This window comes from Bubalus kerabau, chromosome 11 (genome assembly GCF_029407905.1).
Source record: "Bubalus kerabau isolate K-KA32 ecotype Philippines breed swamp buffalo chromosome 11, PCC_UOA_SB_1v2, whole genome shotgun sequence".
NCBI lineage: Eukaryota > Metazoa > Chordata > Mammalia > Artiodactyla > Bovidae > Bubalus > Bubalus kerabau.
The window spans coordinates 29,187,994-29,215,764 of NC_073634.1; the positions used below are offsets into that span (position 1 = coordinate 29,187,994).

General features: G+C 39.1%; 1 protein-coding gene across 3 annotated transcripts in view; it reads right to left on the minus strand.

Moving 5' to 3' along the window:
- The window catches only part of LRPPRC (leucine rich pentatricopeptide repeat containing), a 101,498-nt gene extending 79,148 nt beyond the window's left edge, over positions 1-22,350 (minus strand). The window contains exons 1-9 of one of the 3 annotated variants that reach the window (XM_055539959.1): positions 21,184-21,304; positions 14,446-14,580; positions 8,039-8,238; positions 6,589-6,711; positions 2,628-2,749; positions 2,464-2,522; positions 1,700-1,786; positions 915-1,041; positions 236-380 (exon numbers count right to left, since the gene is read on the minus strand). In XM_055539959.1, the coding sequence (XP_055395934.1) occupies positions 236-380; positions 915-1,041; positions 1,700-1,786; positions 2,464-2,522; positions 2,628-2,749; positions 6,589-6,711; positions 8,039-8,238; positions 14,446-14,462 (880 nt within the window). In that variant the 5' untranslated portion in view covers positions 14,463-14,580; positions 21,184-21,304. The other 2 variants (XM_055539957.1, XM_055539958.1) reach the window with 2 other exon arrangements.
- Between the last annotated feature and the right edge of the window lie 5,421 nt (positions 22,351-27,771).

Below are 27,771 nucleotides of genomic sequence, written 5' to 3' on the forward strand. Positions count from 1 at the left end.
AAAGACAAACTTATGAACTGCAAGTACCAAAAAGGAGTTATTACCTAAATAATAAATACTTCCAAATCAAAATATTCCCATGTATTCATTAACTCAATTTTTTCAGTTTATTAAAGCTTTAAAAGAATCGTATGTTCATCTACCACAATACCCTATTGCTAGAGAATGTCCATTCCGTCATGTAAAAATAGTTTTATTTTTAGAAAAATTATGAAAATAAAAACTTTAAAACTACCTGGAATATATCTTCTTTCATATGTAATTTTTTCCAAAATTTCTGGGACATATTGAGGATACCCAGCTTTACTGAAGCTCAAGATAATTTGCAATAAATCACGATCCATAAGGTAAAGATCAGACTTCTCCACTTTCTCCAGGGTCTAAAGGAAGGTCCAGAAATTAAAAGAACAAGTGAGATGCAAAATTTTTTAAACTGAATCTAAATACATTAAAATACCAACATTTTAAAAATTTATATATATGGTACAGTGGTAAAGAACCTGCCTGCCAATGCAGGAGACTCAAAGAGGCATGGGTTCAATCCCTGGGTCGGGAAGATCCCCTAGAGTAGGAAATGGCAACTCGCTCTAGTATTCTTGCCTGGAAAATCCCATGGACAGAGGAGCCTATCAGGCTACAGTCCATGGAGTTTCAAAGAGTCAGAAACGACTGAGACACTGAGGACACACACCATCTAAAGGTTTAAGACTTCTTTTGTAAAACAGAAAATATTCTGTTTCAGCAATAATTGTTACATCAGCAGCAAAGTACTGAACTCTAGTAAGAATTCTCCTTCAAGACTATCTATAAGAGATATCATTAAAAACAGATATACACTATACTTTTCCATATCACGCAAAATTGAAGAGTTTATACAAATGATTTAAAAGTATGTTTATTTATGTAAGTCACACCTGTTTAACATGGTCAATATCACCCTTCTCGGCATATGCATTCAATAGTGCTAGGTATGTGTCTGGACCAGGCTCAATTCCAGCCTCTTTCATTACTGTGAGAATATTTTCTGCATTCTCCATATCTCTGTACATTAATTCAAAGAAAATAAAACAGATTACTGTAATACTGCCAAATGTCATATCATTTAATCTAGAATATATTACCTCTGCTTATTAAAAATTCTTAAGTACAAACATTTAGAATCGTAACATCAGAAAAGGAAAAATACATATTAGATATATATTATAAAAATGTATATGTATTAACATGTATTAAAAATACATATTAAACTAGTAATAGGTTTCCAAAATAATAAGGATCCTTAACATCTCAAATTTTTATAGGTAACTTTTCCAAAACCAAATTATACAATAATTACAGACATTAAAGAATGTGCCCTCTTCCATTGGGCATGTTATGACTCAAATTTATCTTTTTAGGAAAGAATAACATTTAGTAAAATATTCTTCAAAAATAAAAATATTTTCTAGGGCACTAGCAAAACAGTTAATAAACTTTACAAAATCAGTTACTTTGGATCAAGTTCAGTTTTTAAAACTGAAAACCTTCAAATAAAAATTTAATCAGATAATTTAAGAATAACTTATATTAAGATGTGCATATTCTACCACATAGACTCAAAAGAGTCTTTTTAGAGTTAAACATAGTTTTAAGAATTTTCTACAATAGCTTCCTATAAATTAAACCTCACTTGAGAGTAAATCCCTAGGCTAAGCATTACCCAGATCTTGCATGCCCCGTGACAAGAGCACTGAATACTGCCTCTGTGACTGGAAGATCCTTAGTTTTCATAAATCCAAGAATCGTGCTGCAACAAAAGAGAAATAAAAATACTTCTTGGAAATACATGAAAAACACTTTTTACAATATGTGCACACAAAAATCCCACTCCCTGAAGTTGTATCAATAGTTTTCAAGTACACTTGTTAAAGATAGAGGGTAAATTTTAAAAATCTCATTGTTTCTTCTGTACTACTAATTAAGCTTCAAAAAGCATAAAGTTTAACAAGATTCATTTCATTAAAAATGAGATTATACATTTCAATTTATTCCTTATTTCCTAAACCCTCCATCCAAAAGTAGGAATAAACTATCCATGAACAATGTCACAACTGATTTTATATAAAACATTTGTGAAATAAAGAGAATATTATCAGTTTTATAAATGAATACAATGTAAATGGTTACCAACATTTGTTTTTGGAAACAGCAATTTAACGAACAAAAAAAGTAAAACCAGCTTTTAACCCAACAATTTTAAACTTCTGCTCCAGTAAATTATACTTTTAATTAAAATAGTAATTTTCAATTAATTATCTTTCCCCTTTTACACAATTTAGTATTTTATCTAAGTCATATGACCAAATTCGCTAGGCTAAAACCCTTCTAAAATAATTTTCTAATTAAAAAAAAAAAAGACTATATTCTAGGTCTACAAGACGTACATATTTGTTTGCTTAAACATACATTTATAAAACTACATACCTGGCACCTTCAATATCTCCCATATTACAATAAGCAGCAATCAACCTTTGGTATGTCACCTGTCAAAGAAATGGGCCAGTAAATACTTTTTAATAATTTTTTTTCTTGGTTAAAAACAAAAGTTGATATGACCAATAAACACATCTGTAATAGCAACTACTTACTCGATTTGGTTGAATGTTTTCTTTTTCCATTTTTGCCAAGAAGTCAGTTGGTGAAAATTTATGCTCATTTTGAAGGTAGACTTTAAGCAAAGCATTATAGTGACTTACATCATACACAGTACCTACAAGTGAAATTTATATAAGATTTTTAGAAAAGTCATACCCTTTATCACAACTAAAATATGTGCACTTAAATGTAACAAAAAGGGTAAAATGATCAATTCAGAATTTTACCCCATATTTAGACCCATCCATGTAGAAATCCTGTCAGAACAGAGCAAACTAAGTATACAAGAGTAACTATTGAATTAATGGACAGTTACATGCAACCATCTATTCAAGTATTAAAAGGCCTCTTACTTATGAAGCATAGTATTCCCTTCCAGTCAGAAATTGCTTCCTCTAGTGCACATTTTCCTCTAATTTTCCTCTAGAAAAAATAGTTCCTCTAGTGTGTTGGAAAAGCTGAAAATACTGTTCAAAATCCAGGTAAGCGACATCTACTGTGGTTTTTCAGGAAGATTTTATGGTCAAGATAAAAGTTAACGTAACTCTGCTGCTAAGTCACTTCAGTCATGTCCGACTCTGCGACCCCACAGACGGTAGCCCACCAGGCCCCGCCGTCCCTGGGATTCTCCAGGCAAGAACACTGGAGTGGGTTACCATTTCCTTCTCCAATGCATGAAAGTGAAAAGTGAAAGTGAAGTCACTCAGTAAGTGTCCGACTCTTCGTGACCCCATGGACTGCAGCCCACCAGGTTCCTCCGTCCATGGGATTTTCCAGGCAAGAGTACTGGAGTGGGGTGCCATCACCTTCTCTGACAAAACTCTACTAGGTTTCATTTCTTTATTTCTGTCACAATAACATAGTTCTGCAGATGACAAAAATATTTCTGTGAATTTCATTAAAAATGTTATCCCCATACTTAGTATTATGTCTAGTTAATTTCATGGGTCATTTCTCAAAGAGAATTTTATAAAAAAATAAATACTGTTATCTTTCATTGAGTGAATTGAGAAAGTCTTTAACTGTCTAAAATTTACATTAAAAACTCAAAGTTTAGGGACATCATCCTAAAGCATCCTACTTTAACAATAAAAAGCTATAAAACAGCTTGTCCTTATGTATCTTACCATATACCTGTATATCTTTAATACTATCTCATGGCCCTGGCTGTACTGTCCATTACTTTTAATGTTACAATATCATGTTCTTGTTCAATCTCATTATGTAATAATTTTACAAATTATCATCAACTTTGTTCAAACTCAAAAGAATATTCTAAAACATTACTATTTTAGATAGAAGCCAGGTTTCTTGCTAGATTAGCACTCCCTCATCCATTGGTGTAATCTGGACAATTATTTTCTCCTCCATGTATTACCTTGTGCTTGCCCACAGTAAAGGGCTGACACTTTTCTGTCATTTCACAAGGCTTTTATGTGCAGTTATGTTTATTAGCTTGGCATACTACTGTTCAAGAAAAACATAGAGACTTGAAGATGTCATTATATAGCTCCCTTCATCAAGATTATGTAATTGTATTAAATGTGGACCTGCCCTAATACTAAAAAACATGTTTGTGCTTTTTTGTGCAGAGCAGTTTTTATCCCTACGTTTGTCTCTAAATCAGAGCTCTAGTAGTCAAAGTTTTTTGAAGTTTCAAATAAATTAATAGGCTTTGTAAGAAAACAGTTTTATTAAAAAAAAAATTACATCTATCCTTTTCCAAAATGTGATTATTATCTTAGAGAATTTTTTTAAGTTAAGATTTGACTGACTGACAAGAGTGGACCTGGGTGTCTGGGGAACATCAGTTCAAGCCTTTCACAATAAACTTTACTGAGCCTTTCAAAACTGAACCATGTTCAAGTCTCACTATTTAATGAAGTAGAATTTAAATTTTTTTGAAGTTCATTTTCTACAATTTCAATTATTATTACTTTAGTACCCAACATATGCAAAACACTGGAAGCTTCATGATGAAGATTCAAATATGAATAAGATCATCAGCCGCCTAGAGAAGAGTATCTATTAATATTAAAAAGACAAATTGACAACTCTAATGCAGGCAACCGATGAGATACAAATTGGGACTGCAAGTAAAACTCTAGATTGGAGGGATTTAAATTATAGCTTGAAAAATGGATTGCTTTCAAGAGTAAGAAACAAAGAACACTCCAAAAGAGATGAAACGACTTGAACAAAAAAACTTAAGGACACATATATTAACAGAATGGGGCCAAGAATACACCAGAAGTAATTCTATTTTTAAAAATTTAACATGTGGCAACACTGAAATGAGAGCCTACCATTTCCAGTGTTTCCTCCAGAATCCCCTTTACTCTGGAAAACCCAGTTCCAGTCTCAGCTCTTTCACAGCTCGTTTTGTAACTTTGGACATGTTATCTAAGCTAAAAAAAAGTCTCTTATAGCTTGGGACTTCCCTGGTGATGCAGTGGTTAAGATGCCGTATTTCAAGGCAACAGGCGTAGGCTCTATCCCTGGTCGAGGAACTAAGATGCCACATGCTGTGTGACAAGGCAAAAAAAAAATCTCTTACAGCGTTAAAAGTCTGCGAACAAGTCACAGGTGCAACCTACCAGGTTTCTAACAATATTAATTCAACAACTATTTAACAAGTATAGTAAGTTCAAAGCACTGGTCTACTAGCAAAGAGAAAAAGATACTATGAATTTTACTCTCACAAAGGATATACAGTGTAGAGGAAAGGTATTTGTGAAAAGTTAAATTAGAAAACACTACATGTCTTTCTATTGAGTTATTAAACGTCGTACTACTGTGTAAGGGCTCTTTTCTATTTGAGAATATAACCCATTCTCACAAATACTTCTAGTTCAACATGTGTCTTTAAATTATGTGACTGACATATAGACATATATAGTTTGTGAAGATTTTCTTAAATCAGGAATGAACATTGAATTTTATCAAATTATCTTTTACACTATTTTATTTTTTGAATAGGTACTATGTTCACAGTCCCAAATTGAAAAAGTATAAAAAGATTTGGAATTCCCAGGCAAGAATACTGGAGTAGGTTGCCATTTCCTCCTCCAGGGGATCATCCCCATTCAGGGATCAAATCCAGGTCTCCTAATTGCCAGGTGGATTCTTTACCACTGAGCCACCTGGGAAGCCAGAGTAATCAACTATAGTTTAATTTTAAAAGAAAAAATTAGAGTAAAAATTATAGCTAGTGTATACTACCCTTCCAGAAACATTTTATTATATGCAGACACCTATAAACATTTTTCTTCAGAATGGCAGCCAACTATACATCCTGTTCTGCATCTTAATTTTTAACTATATTTTGGAGAACACACCACATTAGTATATGAAGAACTCCATTTTTTTTTTTATGGTTGCACCATATTCCATTTTATAGACACTCTAATTTATTTAACCAATATCCCTAGTGAGGGACATTAGAGTTGGTTCCAAATTCTTACCATTGCAAACAAGCTACAATGAAGAATATCCTTTTGCACATGTGAGTATATCTATCTAAATTCTAACAAATGGTCTATGTTGTATATCTGAGGTTAAAATAATTTGTAAATCAACTATACCTCAAAAGACATTTTTAAAAAATAAAACATATTAAAACACTGAAATGCTTGATATGTCAATAAATTTTAACAAACAGAACTACTTGGTCAAACAGTATGTGCATTTGTAACTTTGACAGACCAAATGTCTTTCTATTTTGTTCTTTTTAACTTACCTGTAAAGTATTACTTGTTATGAAAAATTACTTTATTCTTAATGCCCCTAGATGTCACTATAACTCAACAAATAAGTCATATCACACAAGAAAAATATGAATCAAGTAAACCCCTCCATAAAACTGAATGACATTTATGCAAAGAAATTCTTTTTTTACTACAAGAAAAAAATATCCACACCCTTTATACACATCATATATTCAAACAATCATACCCAATTTCTGAAGTTCATCCCATATCTTATGAGCAAATTCTGTTCTCTCAGAGAGCTTTAGTTCAGGCAAGAGAGACCCACAGCTGCGCAGTAGTAGCAAGGCTTGATTACCACCCGGGCTACCTATGAAAACAGGTTGATGGTTAATGTTTAACACCATACCCAGTATCATACAGATAAACCTAAACTGAAATCTTTAAATACTTAAAAATGTCCTGCCTCACTAAAGATAATACTAAAAGGGTCCTAATCAGAAAAATCCTATCTCAATCATCAGGTATCATTTAAAATGTTAGTAAAAGTTTTAAAAATTGGTCTGCTTTCTTAGGGAAGCTAAGGTTAGAGATCTATACAATCTGCAAGACTACAGAGTACATAAATACAAAGGAGCTAATTTATATGCACTACTTCTTGCAACTGAAAGGCTATGGTTCTCAGTATCTTATGCTAATAGTACAAAGCAGCCCAATTAAAATCCATGAATATTCAATTTAGGTTTACAATCCCTTACAAACACTAACTTCCTTCTCCCTTAAGCCACATGTCCCAGAAAGCTGATTTCAAAACAAAAATAAACCACTTATTGCCAAGATTCTGTTCATATAAAGTATCCAGAATAAGCAAACCTTTAAGAAAGTACACTAGCGGTTGTCTAGGGCTAGAAGGGATGCGGGTTTGAGGGCTGATGTTTAGGGGTGTGAAGGTTTATTTTGGGGATGATAGAAATGTTCTAAAATTGACTGCTGTGATAGCCATGTAACTCAATAAATCAAAGGCAGAAAATGATAAAAACTGTCTTTAAACGCCAGTTATTACTGATACTTCTTTGGTATTCCTCATCATTAGATTCTATAGCTTCTTAATGTGACTGAAATCATGGATGAGCTTTGGAAAGCTGGTGAACGGTCTCAAAACTATACACAAAATTATACGTGTGGCTTGCATGCAGGATTTTGTGTGAGCCTGTGTGGTCAGGTTTTTTGGGGGGGTGGGGGGGAGGGGAGCTGAGGGCCTGTAAGTTTCTATCAGACTATCAAAGCTGCATAAGTGACTCGAATGTTAACAGCTAAGTGAAAATGAAAGTGAAATAATGATTATCAGTCTTCAGTCTTCATTTTCATATGTGACCATCTTAGGGAAAGCAGACACTATGCAAGAGAAGATAAAAACTAGTATCTTCCAAGAAAATTTACCACTGAAAGTGATTCTTTTATAAACTGTGGGAAAAGATGATTTTTATTTGCTGATTTTGAAATAAACAGGCAAAACAAAATGTTTCACTCAAAACTGCTCTGCTGAGTTGGAAAAAAAAAAAAAAAAAAAAATCACAACCATAACATAAAATCACAAATAGAAATGACAAAATTTAAAGTACCAAATAATGTGCTCTGTAATGAGCTTACCATCAAACCAGAATTTAAGTTCAACTTTTTGAATAATCTTGAAATACCTGAATGACAAGTGTTATCAAAGACTTTTTGTAGAAGAGTCTTAGGGATGCGGCCAGTTCTTCGGACAGAATTATCTAGCCTCATTAAAGCCCAATCAAATTGGCTGGCATTCCTTCTATGAGAAGAGGTGGGCTCCTCCTGAAGATAATTCTTTTTTTCAGCAGCAATGGAATGTAGCCTAGCTTGGCTCAGTAGACCTCTACAAAATGAAACACAATTAGTAATAAACTATGTCAACTACTATCCACATAGGTCATCTTTGTGAGTAAAATTTATACAAAGCTTTTTTATTAGTTATTAAATACCTAAATTCATAGCATAATAGCAAAAATGTCTGGAAGTATAAATTGGTAGGGAAGAAAGTTTTGACCTTTGCTTTAAATAAAATCACAAGCACAAAAATTGTATGCAAAGTAACCTATTGAATAACTGTCTGACAATGTCTCTTGATAACCTCCCACATGGAATCATCTCAAACTAAGACAATAATATGGTATGTTTTTAAATCTCCCTTATCCAAAACCAAGTTAATGAAAAATGAAGATTATGCTACAAAGCTCTTCTAACCTCTACAAATGAACAAGAGATCTAAAATATACCTAAAATTCTGAAGAATTCTAAAGCACTCAACATTTTCTAGGTGTAGATACTGAATTATTAATAAGACCCATTTCCAAGATAAAAGTATGTAGTTTTTTAAAGGATCATTAATGACAAAAGTATTCCCCATCTTTCTAAATAAATCTAAAACATTTAAGAAAAAAAAAAAGTTAATAAATTAAGGTCAGACTAGCGTATGTGTTTACAAAAAGCAAACAACCCTTAAACCATTTATTTTAATAAAGCAGGTCCAACATGCAGGCCAAAACATGAAATCAGAGGCATTTCACACTGTAGAAATACAGGCTGTACCTGATTTACAAACATGAAACAGAAATAATCCTTATGTGTGAAGGAAGCCCTGTCATGTATCTTTGAATGAGAGCTTCCCATACAGTCAAATCTCACATAAAATCATCTAATTGCAGAGATTTACACATTTACCCCCAAATATCTTAGACTTTTCAGAAGTAGCCAGTAAGTGTAACTAAAGAATACACACTAAGCAAATATTAACTAAGTAATAATGTAAAAACACTCTACTTATTTTTAATTTAAATGTATTTATTTTAATTAGAGGCTAATTACAATATAGTATTGGTTTTGCCATACATCAAAAAACACTCTACTTGTTAATTCAAGAAAGCCCTTACGATGACAATCAAGTTTTTTCTAACATGTCACTTTTTTTTTTTTTTTTAACCACAGTCAATTAGAGGATGAGATGGTTGGATGGCATCACCAACTCGATGGACATAAGTTTGAGCAAGCTCTGGGAGTTGGTGATGGACAGGGAAGCCTGGTGTGCTCCAGTCCATGGGGCTGCAAAGAGTCAGACACAACTGAGCAACTGAACTAAACAGTCAATTACCAAAGTAAATACATACTCATGAGTTTAAAAATAAAATTGTTGACTTCTTATGTTATTAACCTGAAAAACCAATCACAAAACTTAATGTTACATAATGTTACATTAAAGAAACTAACACCAGTAGTTTCACAAGTTTATGCAAAACACAGGCAGTAATCGATACCCAACTAGAAATTCTACCACTGGGACCCGGGACAAAACACAACCACTCTGGCCATCAATGATTCCACCAATGTAAAACAGCAGACTGGAAAACAACGGAAAAAATCAGAATACTAACTAAAAACAATGTCATCTTGCTTAATTAGGAAATCTAATGATCAGCACTTGTAGATGGCTAATTGATTAAAGTTAGTTAAGTGAACTGAATACTAGATTTTTACCTATGAACCACAGAAGATACACTGCTACATATTGCTACATATATTTATCCCTTACTTTCAAAAGTTTTATCTGGCTGTTTTATCTACAAGATCAGTTATTAATAACCTATCCCCATGTTAGTCAGGCAAACACAAAATATTTTAAATCACCCAGAACAATGTGTCAGGTTCAGGTGAGTGTAAAATACTGCTCACCAATGAAAGCTAAATAAGAGAGATTTCAAAATCATAGTGAAGGGACTTCTTTGGTGGTTCAGTGGCTAAGACTCTGTGTTGCCAAAGCAGGGAACCTGGGTTCGTTCCCTGGTCAGGGAAACTAGATCCCACATCTGCAACTAAGGTCGGAGACCCTGTCTGTGTGCCCCCAGTAGCCAAATAAATAAAAATAAATCTTTTAAAAACTGGGGCTTTCCCTGGTGGTCCAGTGGCTAACACGCCGCGCTCCCAAGGCAGGGGGCCTGGGTTCAATCCCTGGTCAGGGAATTAGATCCCACATGCCACAGGTAAAGACCCAGAGTGCTGCAACTAAGACCTGGAGCAGCCAAATAAATAAAAACAAACAGTTCTTAAAAATTGTAGTGAAGTGTAGTATTTGTCAATTTTTTTTTATACAACCCAAATCTGATAAACTGTTGAGGAGCATAAAAATAAAATTTCTATTCAAAATGCAGTTTAACATGTAACATCAAACAAACAAAATTCAGGCAGAAAACAGAGATGTTAATAAACCAGCACAGCAGACCGAACATTCTAAAGCTATTTTTTTTCTCACAAATCTTTAATGCTGTCAAATCTCTTTCACGTGTAAGTGTGTTTAGCTTTATTTAGTTAAGTCAAAATATGACTCTACTATAAAATAAACTGGGGAGAAGGGTTACATATTTAAACCAAAGGATTCTTCATTCTTCAAAAGGATTCTCCAGTGTTTCCTTGTAGGACTGCGTTTTCTATCTTTTTTTATTTGAGTCACAATTTATTTTCAAATTCACTTGAACATACTCTGCAAGAAAAAGAATTTTGTAGCTAGGGCTTCCAGGTGGTGCAGTGGTAAAGAACCTGTATGCAATGCAGAACATGCACGAGACACAGGTTCGATCCCTGGGCGGGGAAGATCCCCTGGAGGAGGAAATGGTAACCCACTCCAGTATTCTTGCCTTGAAAATTCCATGGAGAGAGAAGCCTGGCAGTCCATCATGGGGTCGCAAAGAGTCAGACATGACTGTGCAACTGGGCACGCACGCAGTCTAGAACAACAGGTATGTTGTAACAGAAAGGAAAGATTAAGGTGGGTCCACGGCAAGGCAGGAACCTACACATCTGGCCTGCACCAGCTGAAATGCCCTGCTCCAAATCCTGATGACCCAGTGACATAAACACATAAGGGAAAACTATTTCATCATGCCACTCATGTCATATATGGCTCCTTTATATTTTTTAAGTTAAAACTTCTCAGGCTCCCTCTTGAGACTCCAGCAGTCACTACTAACATCCAGGTTACCACTGAATTTTCTGACAAAATCTGGCACTTAAAAAGTAATTTTTCTCAAGTTGTTTTTTTTTTTTTTTTTGGCCTTTGTTTTTTACTAATTGCTGCTAGTGATTTTTGACCCTTTAGTGCAAAAACAATGATTTTATAGTTGAGCAATGTACAAGGGCTAGATTATTATTAGACTGATTACTATTAGCCTATTATATACAGGCTTCCATTGGACTCCCCTATTAAGCCTGTCACTTTTAAAAATATCTTACTTTTTCGGAGCATTTTTAAGTTTACAGAAAAACTGTTCAGAAAGTACAGAGTTACCATATATTATATCCTCTTTTCCCTTGACCCAATTCTGTATTAGTGTGATACATTTGTTACAAATGATGACCAGTAGTTTACAACAGGGTTCACTCTGTGTGTGTACATATCCATGCTATGGGTTTTGACAAATACATGACATGCATTACAGAACCACAAAATAGTTTCACTGCATTACAAATGCTCTGTGTCTAACCTGTTCATTCTCTCCCCCTCCTCCTGAACAAGCAAGCAACCATTTTTCACCTGTCCTGTTTTGCCTTTTCTGAAATGTCATACAGTGGATAGTCTTTTCCAGATTGGCTTCTTTCACCTAGCAACATACATTTAAGGTTCCACTGTGTGTTTTCATAGCTTGATAGTTCATTTCTTTTTAGTGCTGAGTAACATTTCCTTGTACGGTTATACCATTTGTTTCTCAGTTCACCTACAGTAGGACACATTAAGTTGCTTTCTATTTGGGGCCACTATATTAGGCCCTGAATAAAGAAAGACAGTAAAGAATCTGCCTGCAATGCAGGAGGACCAGGGTTTGATCCCTGGGTCAGGAAGATCCCCTCGAGAACGGAATGGCTACCCAACTCCAGTATTCCTGCCTGGAAAATCCCAAGGACAGAGAACCCTGGCCAGCTACAGTCCATGGGGTCCCAGGGTTGGGCACAACTTCCATTTTCACGAACAAAGCTACTGTAAACATTTGTGTGCGGGTTTTGTGTGGACAGGGATCGAATCCTGATCTCCTGATTGCAGACGGATTCTTTATCGTCTGAGCCACCAGGGAAGCCAAGTAAGTATTAATAAACTTGATAATCAATTAAACTTAAAAAACAAAAAAAAACTCACCCGTCATGTTAAGTTCTACGAAGGAAATAAACAAGGGACTTTCGAGAAAGAATAACAGCACAGTTCTACTTTGGATTAAATGTACCAAGATGATGCTCAAATTTCTAAACTAAGGATGAAAAAAAAAAGCCATACAGACAGCAGAGGATGAGTATTCTCAGCAAACAAGAGTAGTCGACAGACCAAACAAGTCAACAACAGATGGAATGATACTGGAGAGGAAAGCTGATCTAGACATGGAAGATGAGTATTCTCAGCAAATTAGAACAGTCGGCAGACCAAGCAAGCGACCAATAGATGGAATGATACTGGAGAGGCAGGCTGGGCTAGACATGGAGGACTGTGAAAGTAAGGGGTCTGGATTTTATTCTAGGTACAGATGTCATCTCAAGTACAAAACTGTATCAGAACCCTACTGAAGGTTTTTAGGGTTCTGATACAGGGGTTGTGGTATGATCTACGTCTGTTTTGAAAAGATCAGTCTAGCTGTGGGGTGGAGAATAAATTAGAGGGCAGTAAGAACAAACAGATACCATTTTAGGATGCTGTTACAGTAGTCCAGGTGAGAGACGGACAGAAACTCAGGGTGGGCAGTGGAGATGGGAAAGAAGCACATAGCACTGACACCCCCATCTAATTTCACTACATATTCCAGGCAACAAGTCTTGCCAGTACAATTTGTTAATTTTCACTCCCATGTAAGAGAGAAAAATTCAGGTATTAATAAAAGTACCCTGCTGCTGCTGCTAAGTCACTTCAGTCGTGTCCGACTCTGTGCGACCCCACAGACGGCAGCCCACCAGGCTCCCCCATCCCCGGGATTCTCCAGGCAAGAACACTGGAGTGGGTTGCCATTTCCTTCTCCAGTGCATGAAAGTGAAAAGTGAAAGTCAAGTCTAGAGAGACTTAATTTATCCTCTGCCTATTATGTATCAATTTTAGAGACAAAAACAGAAGCCTTCATGGCATAGTGGAAACACCAGCTTTAAGAGCATGGGCTTGAGTCCTGCAGACTAACCTGAATTCAGGCTCTGCCATTTCTAAGATGTGTAACTTTGATCAAGTTATCACAACTCTAAGCCTCTAAAACTTCAGAGATAATAGCATTTACCAAACAGGAATCAATGTAAAAAGACAGAGATAACGCAATGTTTCCCAAAATGTTGCACTTCTGTTAACAGAATGTTCCACTGGTATCCAATGTTTTTGGATACCAAGTAGACAAAGACCTAATTCTGCAGCTTTATTTACTTAAGTAAATATTCTGAAATAACTATTGCATCAAGCTCTTTATTTTTCTAATATTCTTGCTGAAAACAAAATTAAGTTATAGCAAGGAGATCAAACCAGTCAATCCTAAAGGAAATCAACCCTGAATGTTCACTGGAAGGACCGATGCTGAAGTGAAGCTCCAATACTTTGGCCATCTGATGTGAAGAGCAGACTTATCAGAAAAGGCCTTGATGCTGGGAAAGATTGAAGGCAGGAGGAGAAGAGGACAACAGAGGATGAGATGGTTGCATGGCATCACTGACTCGATGAACAAGAGTTTGAGCAAGCTCTGGACAATAATGAAGGACAGGGAAGCCTGGCGTGCTGCAGTTCATGGGGTCAAAAAGAGTCGGACACAATTTAGTCACTGAACAACAACTCAATTTATCTGACTGATCTTTTAAAAAATCTTTTGTAAAGCTGTCACAATGAACTTTTTCCCTGCACTATTTTCTCCCTGAATTTTGCAAGACCTCATTTCTCCAGAAAGTCTTGCCCAGTTAAGCTGTTCCCCCCGAACGCTGCTTTGTTTTATGGTAACAGAATTTTAGAATAAAAAAGTCACTTGCAGCCCTTCTACACTTGATAACAGTCTCCTGGCTTGAAATGCCAATGCCATTCCTATCCACCTACCCAGATGTCCCCTTCATCTCTGGCTCCTCCAGTCCAGAGGGAGGTCTCCTTTGTCTCAGCTTTGATAGGAAGTGATAAATCAGTTAACCAGGCTGGGACCTACGATGTGATGTGGAGCAAGATACTCTGCAGAATCTATAAAAGAGTGGGATAGATTAGATTATTCTCCATATTTCCTCCAGAGTTTACATTCTGAGATCTTATCATGTGCTTACTTACTTGTGATCGCCTTTAATTCCTCAATTTATAGTGTATTAGGTATTGCCTTTAAAAAAATACTTTTTATGTCCATAAGTAATCCCTTCAGTACCTAAACCACAACATATTCAGAACATTTGGGAACTGAAAATCACAGCATCTGGGGATGAATCCCAGCTGTGGAGATTCTAGATAAATTACTTCACCCTTCTAAGCTGCAGTTTCCTAATTTTTAATAAAACAATGCACAGAAGATCAAATGCGTATGTGATATAGTCACACACACACAATTTGACAATGGTAAAGATCTACACCAAAGGTATTATCCTTTATCCTCATCTCCAACTCAATTCTTCCTAACTCTAACATCCTTGCCAAGCTTCTGTTCTCTCAGAAAAGAAATCTATCTTCTTTTCAGTTCTGCACCACCTAGCTGAGGCCCCATTAACCCTGATCTGCAGTACAAACGTTGTTCCTCACTGGTCTATCCATTCCCAGTTCCTCTCTCTCCCAGAGTCTATGGAAACTGCCAAGACCTGTACCTCTCAAAACCCTCCAATGGCTTCCAACCAACTTTCTAATCAACTGACTGGCCTCTGCAGTGTCAACTTCCACTACATCCCACCCCACAGAGACACAGAGGATAAAAGTACAACCTCCCAATTTCTTCCTCTGTTAACACTGACCACTGATTACCAGTATCCTCTTCAGTTCAGTTCAGTCGCTCAGTCATGTCCGACTCTTTGTGACCCCACAAATCGCAGCACGCCAGGCCTCCCTGTCCATCACCAACTCCCGGAGTTCACCCAGACTCACATCCATCAAGTCAGTGATGCCATCCAGCTATCTCATCCTCTGTCGTCTCCTTCTCCTCCTGCCCCCAATCCCTCCCAGCATCAGAGTCTTTTCCAATGAGTCAACTCTTCCCATGAAGTGGCCAAAGTACTGGAGTTTCAGCTTTAGCATCATTCCTTCCAAAGAAATCCCAGAGCTGATCTCCTTCAGAATGGACTGGTTGGATCTCCTTGCAGTCCAAGGGACTCTCAAGAATCTTCTCCAACACCACAGTTCAAAGGCATCAATTCTTTGGCGCTCAGCCTTCTTCACAGTCCAACTCTCACATCCATACATGACCACAGGAAAAACCATAGCCTTGACTAGACGGGCCTTTGTTGGCAAAGTAATGTCTCTGCTTTTGAATGTGCTATCTAGGTTGGTCATAACCTTCCTTCCAAGGAGTGTCTTTTAATTTCATGGCTGCAGTCACCATCTGCAGTGATTTTGGAGCCCCAAAAAATAAAGTCTGACACTATTTCCACTGTTTCCCCATCGATTTCCCATGAAGTGATGGGACCAGATGCCATGATCTTCGTTTTCTGAATGGTGAGCTTTAAGCCAACTTTTTCACTCTCCACTTTCACTTTCATCAAGAGGCTTTTGAGTTCCTCTTCACTTTCTGCCATAAGGGTGGTGTCATCTGCATATCTGAGGTTATTGATATTTCTCCTGTCAATCTTGATTCCAGCTTGTGTTTCTTCCAGTCCAGCGTTTCTCATGATGTACTCTGCATATAAGTTAAATAATTGCAGGGTGACAATATACAGCCTTGACATACTCCTTTTCCTATTTGGAACCAGTCTGTTGTTCCATGTCCAGTTCTAACTGTTGCTCCCTGACCTGCATACAAATTTCTCAAGAGGCAGATCAGGTGGTCTGGTATTCCCATCTCTTTCAGAATACCCTGCCGCCAAACAAATGACTCTCGCCAAACATATTTCAAACATTTCAAACATGACTCTCTTGTCTCTGAAATGCTACACTATTACATTCCTCTCTTATGGACAGCACATATATCAATGTAATAAGCCACACGTGCCTACCATTGTCCTCTGTAATTGATAAAAGGAGTAGAGGCTGAATCGCAACTCCAAGGAACCGAGACAGACTTTTGATACTTGCTGAAAAAGTTTTTTTTTTTTTAATGAGAGGTATACAAGGAAAACTTTTCTTTGCTTTTGATTTTAGAAGTCACAACAGTCTGTCATAAGGCAACATGTGCTCTTCACCTTTAAGACACCGCTCAATCCAGACCTGCCACCCAAACTGATTTAGCTCAAAGCTTACCCTTCCTCTGATAAGCACATAAGGACTGATGAATAAATTCTATAATTTCACTGAATAATACTCATCTGTCCTTCTCAGACATGCCTGGAAATCAAGATCAAGGTGAATCTGTGGCGATCCAATGGATTACATGAATGGGAGTACCCCTTCAAACTCCTCTGCCTCTCACAAATATTCCTTCCTCAATGTCTAAGATTTTCATTGATTTACTCAACAAACATTTGACATCTACTATATGCCACAAAGTTAAAGACACCAGGGGAAACAAAAAGAGACAAAAAAAAAAAAAAAGACAAAGCCCCTACTTTCAAGGAGCTTACAATGAAGTCTGCAATGCTAGTGGGTACAAACTCAATAGTGTTAACTGATGCTTTAGTAATTTTGCACAAGGGAGTGGTCAACAGTGAGAAGCCAGAGATTTAACCAGCAGATTTAACCAGAAGCCAGCAACAGAGATTTAACAGAGGAGACATATATCAAGAGTGAAATCACCATCAGAGGCAGAGAGGTGGAACGTGGCCCATCAAAGCCTTGCTGGTTCCCAGGCCAGCAGCACCTTTATCATCCGGGGGCTTGTTAAAAACGCAGAATCTGTCTCCTACCTATCTATACCTACAAAACCAGAATCCACATTTTCACAAGACCCCCAGAGAATTCCTGCATTCATTATAGTTTCAGAAGCCCTGCTGTCAAGGACTTTGAAGCAGAGTCTGGATGGCATGGGAATTAACTCACAAGAAGGGCAGCTCCACAGGCATCTCCAGATCACGAAGCACCTTACCCTGGAACCACCACCAGGGAGCCACCACCATGTCCTATTTTAAGCAGGACAATGACATGATCAAATTATCATGGGAACTACAGAATAATGTGGGGAGAAGGTGGGGAATTATTCCAAATGAAGCAGATCTAATAGAACAACATCATTTCTACAATCAATACACAGGAGCAGAGGTGGGGACTGGAGAAGGCAATGGCACCCCATTCCAGTACTCTTGCCTGGAAAATCCCATGGACGGAGGAGCCTGGTAGGCTGCGGTCCATGGGGATGCGAAGAGTCGGACATGACTGAGTGACTTCACTTTCACTTTTCACTTTCATGCATTGGAGAAGGAAATGGCAACCCACTCCAGTGTTCTTGCCTGGAGAATCCCAGGGATGAGGGAGCCTGGTGGGCTGTCGTCTATGGGGCTGCACAGAGTCGGACACGACTGAAGTGACTTAGCAGCAGCAGCAGAGGTGGGGACAGGGAGGTGTCAAGGAAACGTGAATGAAAAATCTTTTAGAAAACTGACAGAAATAGTACAGTTCACTAAAACAGGAAAACACAAGAGGAACAGATACAACAGGAAAGACGAATCCAGTTTGATATACTTTTTTAAAATTTTCTAAATTGAAATATAGTTGACTTACAAGGGTGTTAATTTCTGGTGTAAAGTGATGAATCCAGTTTGAGATGTATGGGTTTGAAGTACCTATAGTTCAACCGGTTGGAGGTACCTAGTGGCAGTCCATACCCAGGAGAGGAATTGTTACCATCACCAGGTAGGGAAGTATGGCCTGATGCAATAAAAGTGGAAGAAGTCACCCAAGGGAATGAAAAAAAAATGAGAAAACCAAAGGACTAAGGACAAATCCCTCCATCCCTCAATGCTCCCCTCCCCCCTCAAGGCATCAGCATTTAAGAGATGAACAGAGGAAAAAGGATGCGGCAAAGCAAGTGAGAAAAAATTTAAAGAGAAAAAAAAAAAAAATCAAGGAAGAGAGGTGTCATCAATTTTTATCAAAAAAAAAAAAAAAGGGGGGGGTGGGGATTTCATTAAGGGGAAAATGGGAGACTAATGCCAGAGGTCGAGGCCTTAGAAAGGATTTGGTTATTAAGAAGTCCCTTTGAAAAATTAGATGAAATAACCTTATATCTCACATATATCTAATTTCAAAAGATATATACACCCACATATCTCAATGGCTCTTTGTCGGTGATAGAATTAAGGGTGATATTTAATTTATTGCCTCCCCTACCCTATATTTTGCAACTGTTCCTCAAGGCACACAAATTCTAAAATTTAAATACACATAATAAAGTTAAATAAAGTGATGACAGCTTTTCCTAGTGGTGCGACTACAGTGAGTCAAAGAGTGAATTCGAAGTTAGCAAATGAGAGACAGGAGTCCAGACAAGGAGAGATTGGGAAGCATGCGAGGTTAAGTCTAGTTTCGGGAAAGGTTTTGTTGTTCAGATAGGAAAAAGGTGGGCATGCTTACAGGCTGTGGGTTGGAAACAGTATATAAGTATTCTAAGTCCAGGAGAACAAGAAAACAAATACTTCTTTACTGGCTTGCTATGAGCTGAGCACAAAGTGATGAAGAAGACCGAGTTCTGCTCTTCTGCAACTCACTTCCTACTAAGGAAATAAACAGCAAGCAGATAAAATCAGACAAGTGAGACACGCTGTGATAAACTAAAATAGAGTCCTTTTTTAGACTGAGTGTTGAGTCTTCTCTTAAAGTTGAGTCCTGAATGGCAAGAAATGAGTTTTACAAAGAAAGGGGAAAAGGCCTAGTTACCTCTACAAACAATGAACTGAGGATCAAAAAAGGTGGGTAAAGGAATTCCCTGGTGGTCCAGTGGTTGAACTCCCGCTTACACTGACAGGGTCTGGATTCTGGGTTTTTTTTTTTTTTTAAAGGTAAGGTAATGCAGCAAGGAAATGGATCCCAGGTCTGACAAAGGCCCAGACCAACACCCTTGCTACTAGACTGTGTTCTCTCCACTGTTTTCCTCAACTACAACAGTGAAGATGAACTGTAACCTCCCCCATCCTCTGGTCTCAAGAGGATGTTAAGAACTAGAAAAATGTAAATAATGGTCATAACTTTCTCAAAAGTACCTCGTTGAAAAAGCCAAGAGATGTAGTTCTGTGAAAGCAGGCCCAACTTTTAAAGGTTAACTGTTCAGGCCTAATGAGAAAATCCAGGTAGGCTCCAAGTTAGAAGTGCACTGTATTTCAAAGATGTGTAAGAAATCATAAAGCATTTCCTCCATACAATTCTACACACAGAGTTGGTTTCCAACCTGATTCACAAAGATCCGTGCAATCACAGGAAACTGAGGCCTGTAAATGTTAACTTGTCCAGTGGCATAATACAGAGCAGCCTGCAGTCCAGCCCGGGCCTATTCCAGAAGCTCAGCTCTTAGTCCTTATGCTGTCTCCCAAAGTACCTTTATTTATATAAACACTAGTCTTTCAAAATCAGTTTTGCTTCCATTATAAAACCCCAGTGCCCATCTACCCTCCTCAGGTGATTAGAATAGTACTCATATTAACACTTCCATCAGTAGCAGCAGCAAGCTTCCATATCCTCTCCATGGCAAAGTCTATAGCAAACTAACCTTCAGATAAACCTCAATCCATGAGGGTATTTATTCACAAATTTGACACTCGCTGAGAACTCTTACTTGTCTTTGCACCCCCAGTTCCCAAGGAGTGCCTAGAACGTGTCCGCTCATTCATTCACTGACACGGAGCCTACCGTGAAAACTCCCAACCCACCTCACATCCTCGTAAACACAGAGGTAAACACCACTCAAAACGCAGGCAAAACCCCTGCTGCTGCAGCTGCTGCTGCTAAGTCGCTTCAGTCGTGTCCGACTCTGTGCGACCCCATAGACGGAAGCCCACCAGGCTTCCCCGTCCCTGGGATTCTCCAGGCAAAAACACTGGAGTGGGTTGCCATTTCCTTCTCCAATGCATGAAAGTGAAAAGTGAAAGTGAAGTCGCTCAGTTGTGTCCGACTCCTAGCGATCCCATGGACTGCAGCCTACCAGGCTCCTCTGTCCATGGGATTTTCCAGGCAAGAGTACTGGAGTGGGGTGCCATTGCCTTCTCCGGGCAAAACCCCTAAGGGGTCATAATTAAACTTCCACCTTTAAGCTATCACTAGCTCACCCAGAATTCCCAACCTACTCTCCCTCCCAAAAACAAAGCTCTCTTTAAGTCCTAGCTGGTGCAATACGGCTTGCACATGGGACAGCACCCAATCTACTCAATGATTTAAGCAGTATCACCTGACCCCCGGCAGCAGCTTCAAAGCCCCCTTCAGCTTCCTAGGCTGTCCGTAGCCCGAGAGCAAACAGACCCAGTCCAAGACGGCGAAGGTTAGGACCCATGCCGGAAGCATGCCATGCCCGAAGCATGCCATGCCCGTGACCTTCTGAAGGCGATCAAGCCCGCCACCCAAACTCCGCCCCTCCGGGATGGGGAGTGTGGTCGGAGGCCCGGGGACGCCAGGCGCAGGAGCCGGGAGAAGGGTGTAGACAGAGTACAGACAGGACCCGGCCCTCGCCCTCGGGAGGACCTGGGGGGACGGCCGAGCTGCACACAGGAAGGCCGGGGGAAGCGGCCGGGAACTCACCCGGCAACAGGCCTGGCTCGAGCGGCGCGCAAACAGAGAGCTGCGTGAGGCCGGCCCGGGCCGCCCGCGAGGAGGCGCAGGGAGAGCGGGAGGTACGGGGCCGCTGCGGCGCGGAGGAGCCAGCGGGCCGGTCTCAACAGAGCTGCCATGGCTCGGTCGTCCCCAAAGCAGGATGCACGCCGAGCGAGAAGGACAGGAGCGGCACGTGACCGCTAGGTTGCCCGGCGCGGAAGAGACCAACGACTGGGCCTGCTAGACGTAGGGGGAAGCATCTGTTGTTATAAATCAGGAGATGGAAAACCTTGCTTCTCCCAGGACATACAGCCCCCATGAGATATTTGTATAATAAAATAGCTTGATTTATAATTTTAGGGGGCGTCTCTTTCGGCACTCTTTCCTTCATGTCGGCATGTTCAGTCCTTCCACCCCTACACGTTTCAGTTGGTAGAGTCGGAAAAGGTCGACTCCGCCCAGGTTAGCGCAAGAGCTTGCGGCTGGGCCAACTAGCCAGAAACCCGGGGAATTCTCCAGAAGGGCCGATTATGAAGATCCAAGAGTGTGGGACAATTCGCACGCGGCGGATTTTGCGGCCGTCTGTTACGGCTCCAAGCACAGGTTGCCACGCCTACCGAAAGGAACGTTCTATACGCTCCAAGTGTGGGACGGGAAAACGTTAAGGACCTTTGCACTGTGCTGGAAGTGAACGCATTATATTCCCCAACTCCCACCCGTCCCTTCCTTCAGTAAATGCACTAGCATCGGAGGTTAAGATCACAGTATAATTGAGATTTGGAAGGGAAAAAAAAAAAAAAAAAAAAGAGTCCTGCGCCAAATCTGGGGCTAGAAGAGTCCCCCAGCCTTACGACCTTGAAGGGTCCCCTGCGCACATAAATAAAGATATTTTGTGTGTTGTATATGTAAACTTTGGCTACAAGTTTCTAAGTTACCCAAAGGTTTCCACTCAAACAACTCTTTTAAAACAGTACTATGCTGTCATGCCATCTTAGTTTGTAAAAACACTTAGGTGACAGTCAAGTTATGTATTTTCCAACACAATTCGGAATAGCTTTCTCAGCAAAGTTTTACCCTTTTCAGTATCTGTTGGGGAAATAGGAATATTTGGGAAGCCAAGAATTAGCTTCAGGTGTAACCAGCTCTCCCACGCCCTCTTCACCTAGCTGCGTTCTAAGCATCCCCAACTGAATGCTCAGAAATTTTCTCCGAAAACCCTGGAGGGTCATTTCCCGTCAGCACACGAGCTCTTTGAAAGTAGGAACTGTGTGACCTTTTCCAGTAGTGGAAGCGCCTACCTGATGTGAAGCATTAATCACTGAATAAATGTGTTTGGAGGTATTCTAGCTCAATTCTCCTTTGAGAGGTGAGAACAAGAAGATCCAAAAAAGAAAAAGTTAAATGATTTGTACTGGGTTATACTACACGGGAATGTGAAGTCAAGTGGGCCTTAGGAAGCATCACTACAAACAAAGCTAGTGGAGGTGATGGAATTCCAGTTGAGCTATTTCAAATCCTAAAAGATAATGCTGTGAGGGTGCTGCACTCAATATGCCAACAAATTTGGAAAACTCAGCAGTGGCCATGGACTGGAAAAGGTCAGTTTTCATTCTAATCCCAAAGAAAGGCAATGCCAAAGAATGCTCAAACTACCATACAATTGCACTCATCTCACAGGCTAGCAAAGTAATGCTCAAAATTCTCCAATCCAGGCTTCAGCAATATGTGAACCGTGAACTTCCAGATGTTTAAGCTGGTTTTAGAAAAGGCAGAGGAACCAGAGATCAAATTGCCAACATCCGCTGGATCACTGAAAAAGCAAGAGAGTTCCAGAAAAACATCTATTTCTGCTTTATTGACTATGCCAAAGCCTTTGACTGTGTGGATCACAATAAACTGTGGAAAATTCTGAAAGAGATGGGAATTCTAGACCACCTGACCTGCCTCTTGAGAAATCTGTATGCAAGTCAGGAAGCAACAGTTAGAACTGGACATGGAACAACAGACTGGTTCCAAATAGGAAAAGGAGTACGTCAAGGCTGTATATTGTCACCCTACTTATTTAACTTATATGCAGAGTCCGTCATGAGAAATGCTGGGCTGGATGAAGCACAAGCTGGAATCAAGATTGCTGGGAGAAATATCAATAACCTTAGATATGCAGATGACACCACCCTTGTGGCAGAAAGTGAAGAAGAACTAAAGAGCCTCTTGATGAAAGTGAAAGTGGAGAGTGAAAAAGTTGGCTTAAAACTCAACATTCAGAAAACTAAGATCATGGCATCTGGTCCCATCACTTCATGGGAAATCAATGGGGAAACAGTGACTGACTTTATTTTTTGAGGCTCCAAAATCACTGCAGATGGTGATTGCAGCCATGAAATTAAAAGACACTTACTCCTTGGAAGGAAAGTTATGACCAACCTAGACAGCGTATTCAAAAGCAGAGACATTACTTTGTCAACAAAGGTCCATCTAGTCAAGGCTATGGTTTTTCTAGTGGTCATGTATGGATGTGAGAGTTGGACTGTAAAGAAAGCTGGGCGCCCAAGAATTGATGCTTTTGAACTGTGGTGTTGGAGAAGACTCTTGAGAGTCCCTTGGACTACTAGGAGATCCAACCAGTCCATCCTAAAGATCAGTCCTGGGTGTTCATTGGAAGGACTGATGCTGAAGCTGAAACTCCAATACTTTGGCCACCTGATGCGAAGAGCTGACTTATTGGAAAAGACCCTGATGCTGGGAAAGATTGAGGGCAGGAGGAGAAGGGGCCGACAGAGGATGAGATGGTTGGATGGCATCACTGACTCAATGGACATGAGTTTGGGTAAACTCTGGGAGTTGGTGATGGACAGGGAGGCCTGGTGTGCTGCAGTCCATGGGGTCACAAAGAGTTGGACAGAACTGAGTGACTGAACTGAACTGATGCTACTAGGCATTAGCATATGATTTATTTACTCACTCATTGAACACATATTCAGTGCCAGGCACAATTTGAGATGTGGACATAGCAGAGAACAATAGAGACCAGTTTGGACTTTGATTTGATTCGCTCCAAAGTTTAGTTTTGAAAGACAGAGGAAAACTGTGATGTGAAATAAATATGGGTAAAGGAATTAAGGGTGGTATGCTTAACCCCCTCAGAGAACAGTGAGGATGGTGAGGATGAGAAGAAAGAGCAAAGAGGTAGTGGAGGGGATGGTGGGCTTGAGGATCTGAGAGGCAGCTGGGGCCCTGATCATGCAATGTTGTAAGTGGCCATAAGGACTTTGATTTTTATTCAGAATGAGGTAGGAAACCTTGGAAAGTTTAGGGTGTTGTTGTGATATGAATCCATTTGCATTTTTAAAGGATCACACACATTGCTGTTTGAAAAGGTGATTTTAAGGGAATAAGGGTAAAAGAAAGGGAGACCAGTGAGGAGGCTCTTGCAATAATGCAGAGTAGAGATGGTAGTGGCTTGGACTAGGGGGTTGGCAGGTCAGATAATAAGAGTCAAATTCTCACTCTATTTAAATAATGGAACCAAGAGGGTTTGCTGATGGATTGACTGTGGGATGTAAGTAAAAAATGACCCCAATATTTTTGGCCTGAATAATTAGAAAGATGGAGATGACACTGATTAAGGAGAGGACTGAGGGAAAAGCAGATTTAAAAGTTGAAATCAGAGTTGAAGTAAGTCAGAAAGAAAAAGACAAATACTGTATATTAACACTTATATATGGAATTTGGAAAGACGGTACCAATGATCCTACCTGCAGGGCTGCAAAGGAGACACAGATGTAAAGAACAGACTTTTGGACTCAGCGGGAGAAGGCGAGGGTGGGATGATTTGAGAGAACAACATTGAGACATGTACATTACCATATGTAAAATACATGACCAGTGCAAGTTTGATGCATGAAGCAGGGCACCCAAAGCCATCCTCTGGGACAACCCAGAGGGATAGAGTGGGGAGGGAGATGGGAGGGGGGTTCAGGATCGGGGGGCAACACATGTATATCTGTGGCCAATTCATGTTGATGTATGGCAAAACCATCACAATATTGTAAAGTAATTATTCTCCAATCAAATTAATGTTTTCTAAATATTAAAATCAAAAGTAATCTTCTTGAGGTGCCTGTTAGACATCTAAATGTCAAGTTTGAGTAGGGGTTTGGCTGTTTGACATACAAGTCTGGAGTTCAGAGCTAGAGATACGCTTGGAGTCTAAAGTCTGTATCTAATATTTGAAGCCATAGAAATGGATTAAAGCACCTAGGAAGAAAATATGGATAGATAAAAGATGCAGTCAAAGGTCTGAGACTTGTGACATTTCAGTATTTAGAGAATGCAAAGATGAAAATCCAGCACAGGAGACTGAGAGAGAATAGCCAGAGAAGTAGAAGAAGAACTGAGTGATGAGTTCACAAATAACAGAAGTCTTCCAATCATGGGAACTATCAGCCATGTAAAATGTGGCTGTTCTGGTAAAATGAGCACTCATCATGGACCATAGGATTTCTCAACTCAGAGGTCCGTGGTGATGTTTAGAAGAGCTATTTTTGTAACATGTTGAGTCAAACGATTATATGAAATGAGTTTAATAATACATGAAGGATGGGGAAGTGAAGATTTAAATTAAATTTTAAAGATTTTAAGATTTTAAGTTAAAAAATTTAAAATTAAGTTCCATAATAACCACATTTAAGTACTCAATAATCACATATTAGCTATCATTTTCATCATTATAGAAAATTCTACTGGACAGTGCTCCAGTAAGGTGTGAAAAAGTGATCATGTATAAGAGGGAGAAGGAGTACATTGAATATGCAAGATGGGATGGAATCCAATACAAAAGTGAAGGGGTCGACTTTAGGTAAAAATCCAGACAGTCCAGCCATTGTCACAGAAGGAAAGACAAGGCATATGGCTGCAGAATCAGGGAGGCTGGTAGAGGTAGTGGTGAAAATGGATGGATATTCTCTTGTACTTGCTTTTAGCTCCAAAACCCTTAGTCCCCAACCAGCATTCTCTCTATTCTTGTGCGAGTTGTCCTCTTGAAGTGTGAGGCAATACTGATGAAATTTGTCTAGGCATTCACTTATTCAATCATGAATGTATCCACTGTTTAATAAATACCTAAGTTCTGTGAGGCAGCAAGTTAAGTGCTAGAAAATATAGGATGGGCAAAAGCAGGCATGGTCCCTACAGTTATGGAGGTTACATTCTAAGAGGCAAGGCAGGTGTTAATCAAATAATCACACTCAAGGAGTTACACACTGAAATGGGTTCTGAAGAAAGAGACATGTTTCCTTGAGAGGATGTGCCTCATTTGGAAATTTTTAAATTTTCCTTTAAAAAGGATCTTTAAGTGGAGATCTGAAGCATGAATAGTTGTTAATGCACGCAAGATACGTGCACACATGTTGTGTGTGTAAGTGAGAATGAGTGATTTTTCCTTGTTTACCAGTTCAGACTTCCCAAGTTGTTCTCAGATTTCTTTAGTCTCTAGAAGCTGTGGAAGAGAAGTCCAGGTGGATCATCCTTGTTTTCTCCCTTAGCTTATTCTGAACTATGAAATGCATTCGACTGTTAGTTAGAGGATGAGATAATTTGAGAGAGTAGCATGGAAACATATACATTACCATATAGAAAATAGATGGCCAGTGGAAATTTGCTGTATGACGCAGCAAACCCAAAGCCTCTGGTGCTTTGTGATAACCTAGAGGGGTGGGATGGGGTGGGAGATGGGAGGGAGGTCCCAAAGGGAAGGGACATATGTATACCTATGACCAGCCGATTCATGTTGATGTATGGCAGAAATCATCACAGTATTGTAATTATCCTCTAATTAAAAATAAAATTTAAGGAAAAAAGAAAATTAGGGGTCCCCATCCCCAGTTAATAGAATTGCCTTGGAACAGAATCTTAACAGTTTGAAAAATTACCGAACTGTTTTTTGTGTGTGTAAAAAAAAAAAAAGTGTAAAACTGGTGATATCTACTCTTTCCTCCCAGGATTTTTGGGGAATGTTAGAACTTGCATAGGAAACTGTGAAAAATTATTGTTGCTTTTCATAATCAAGTCTAAACCTCATGAATTTGGGTTCTTCTCCAGTCTCTCCTTGGGGTCCAGTTTATGACACCAGTATCTTTACTGCCTAATAATCTATAGCCATTGTCCCAAATTCCTATCTCAGTTTATTCAGTTGTTAAATGCTTAGTGTAAGCAGATCACGGGGCAATTTATATCTCAGGGCCAAACAATTATCTGTCCTACATGTGATGAGCTTAATTTATAGGAGAAGATAAAACACATACTGTACATAGATAACCACCACATTAGGCAGTGTGGGGAGAAGAATGAAGAAGAGGTGAGCCAAATGACAACCAGGCAGGAGAACAGAAGAAGGATTCATACTGGGAACGTCATTTCAGCCCTTGGAGCCTGGGTAGGATGTGAAATAGTAGACATGGTGGCGAGAGGACTTGTAGGCAGGGGAAACAGCAAAAATAAAGAGCTCTCCTTTCTGTACATACATCCCTCCTTAAACTGCAGAGGATGTTTTTGGGCACAGAGGTCTGCCCAGAGCCT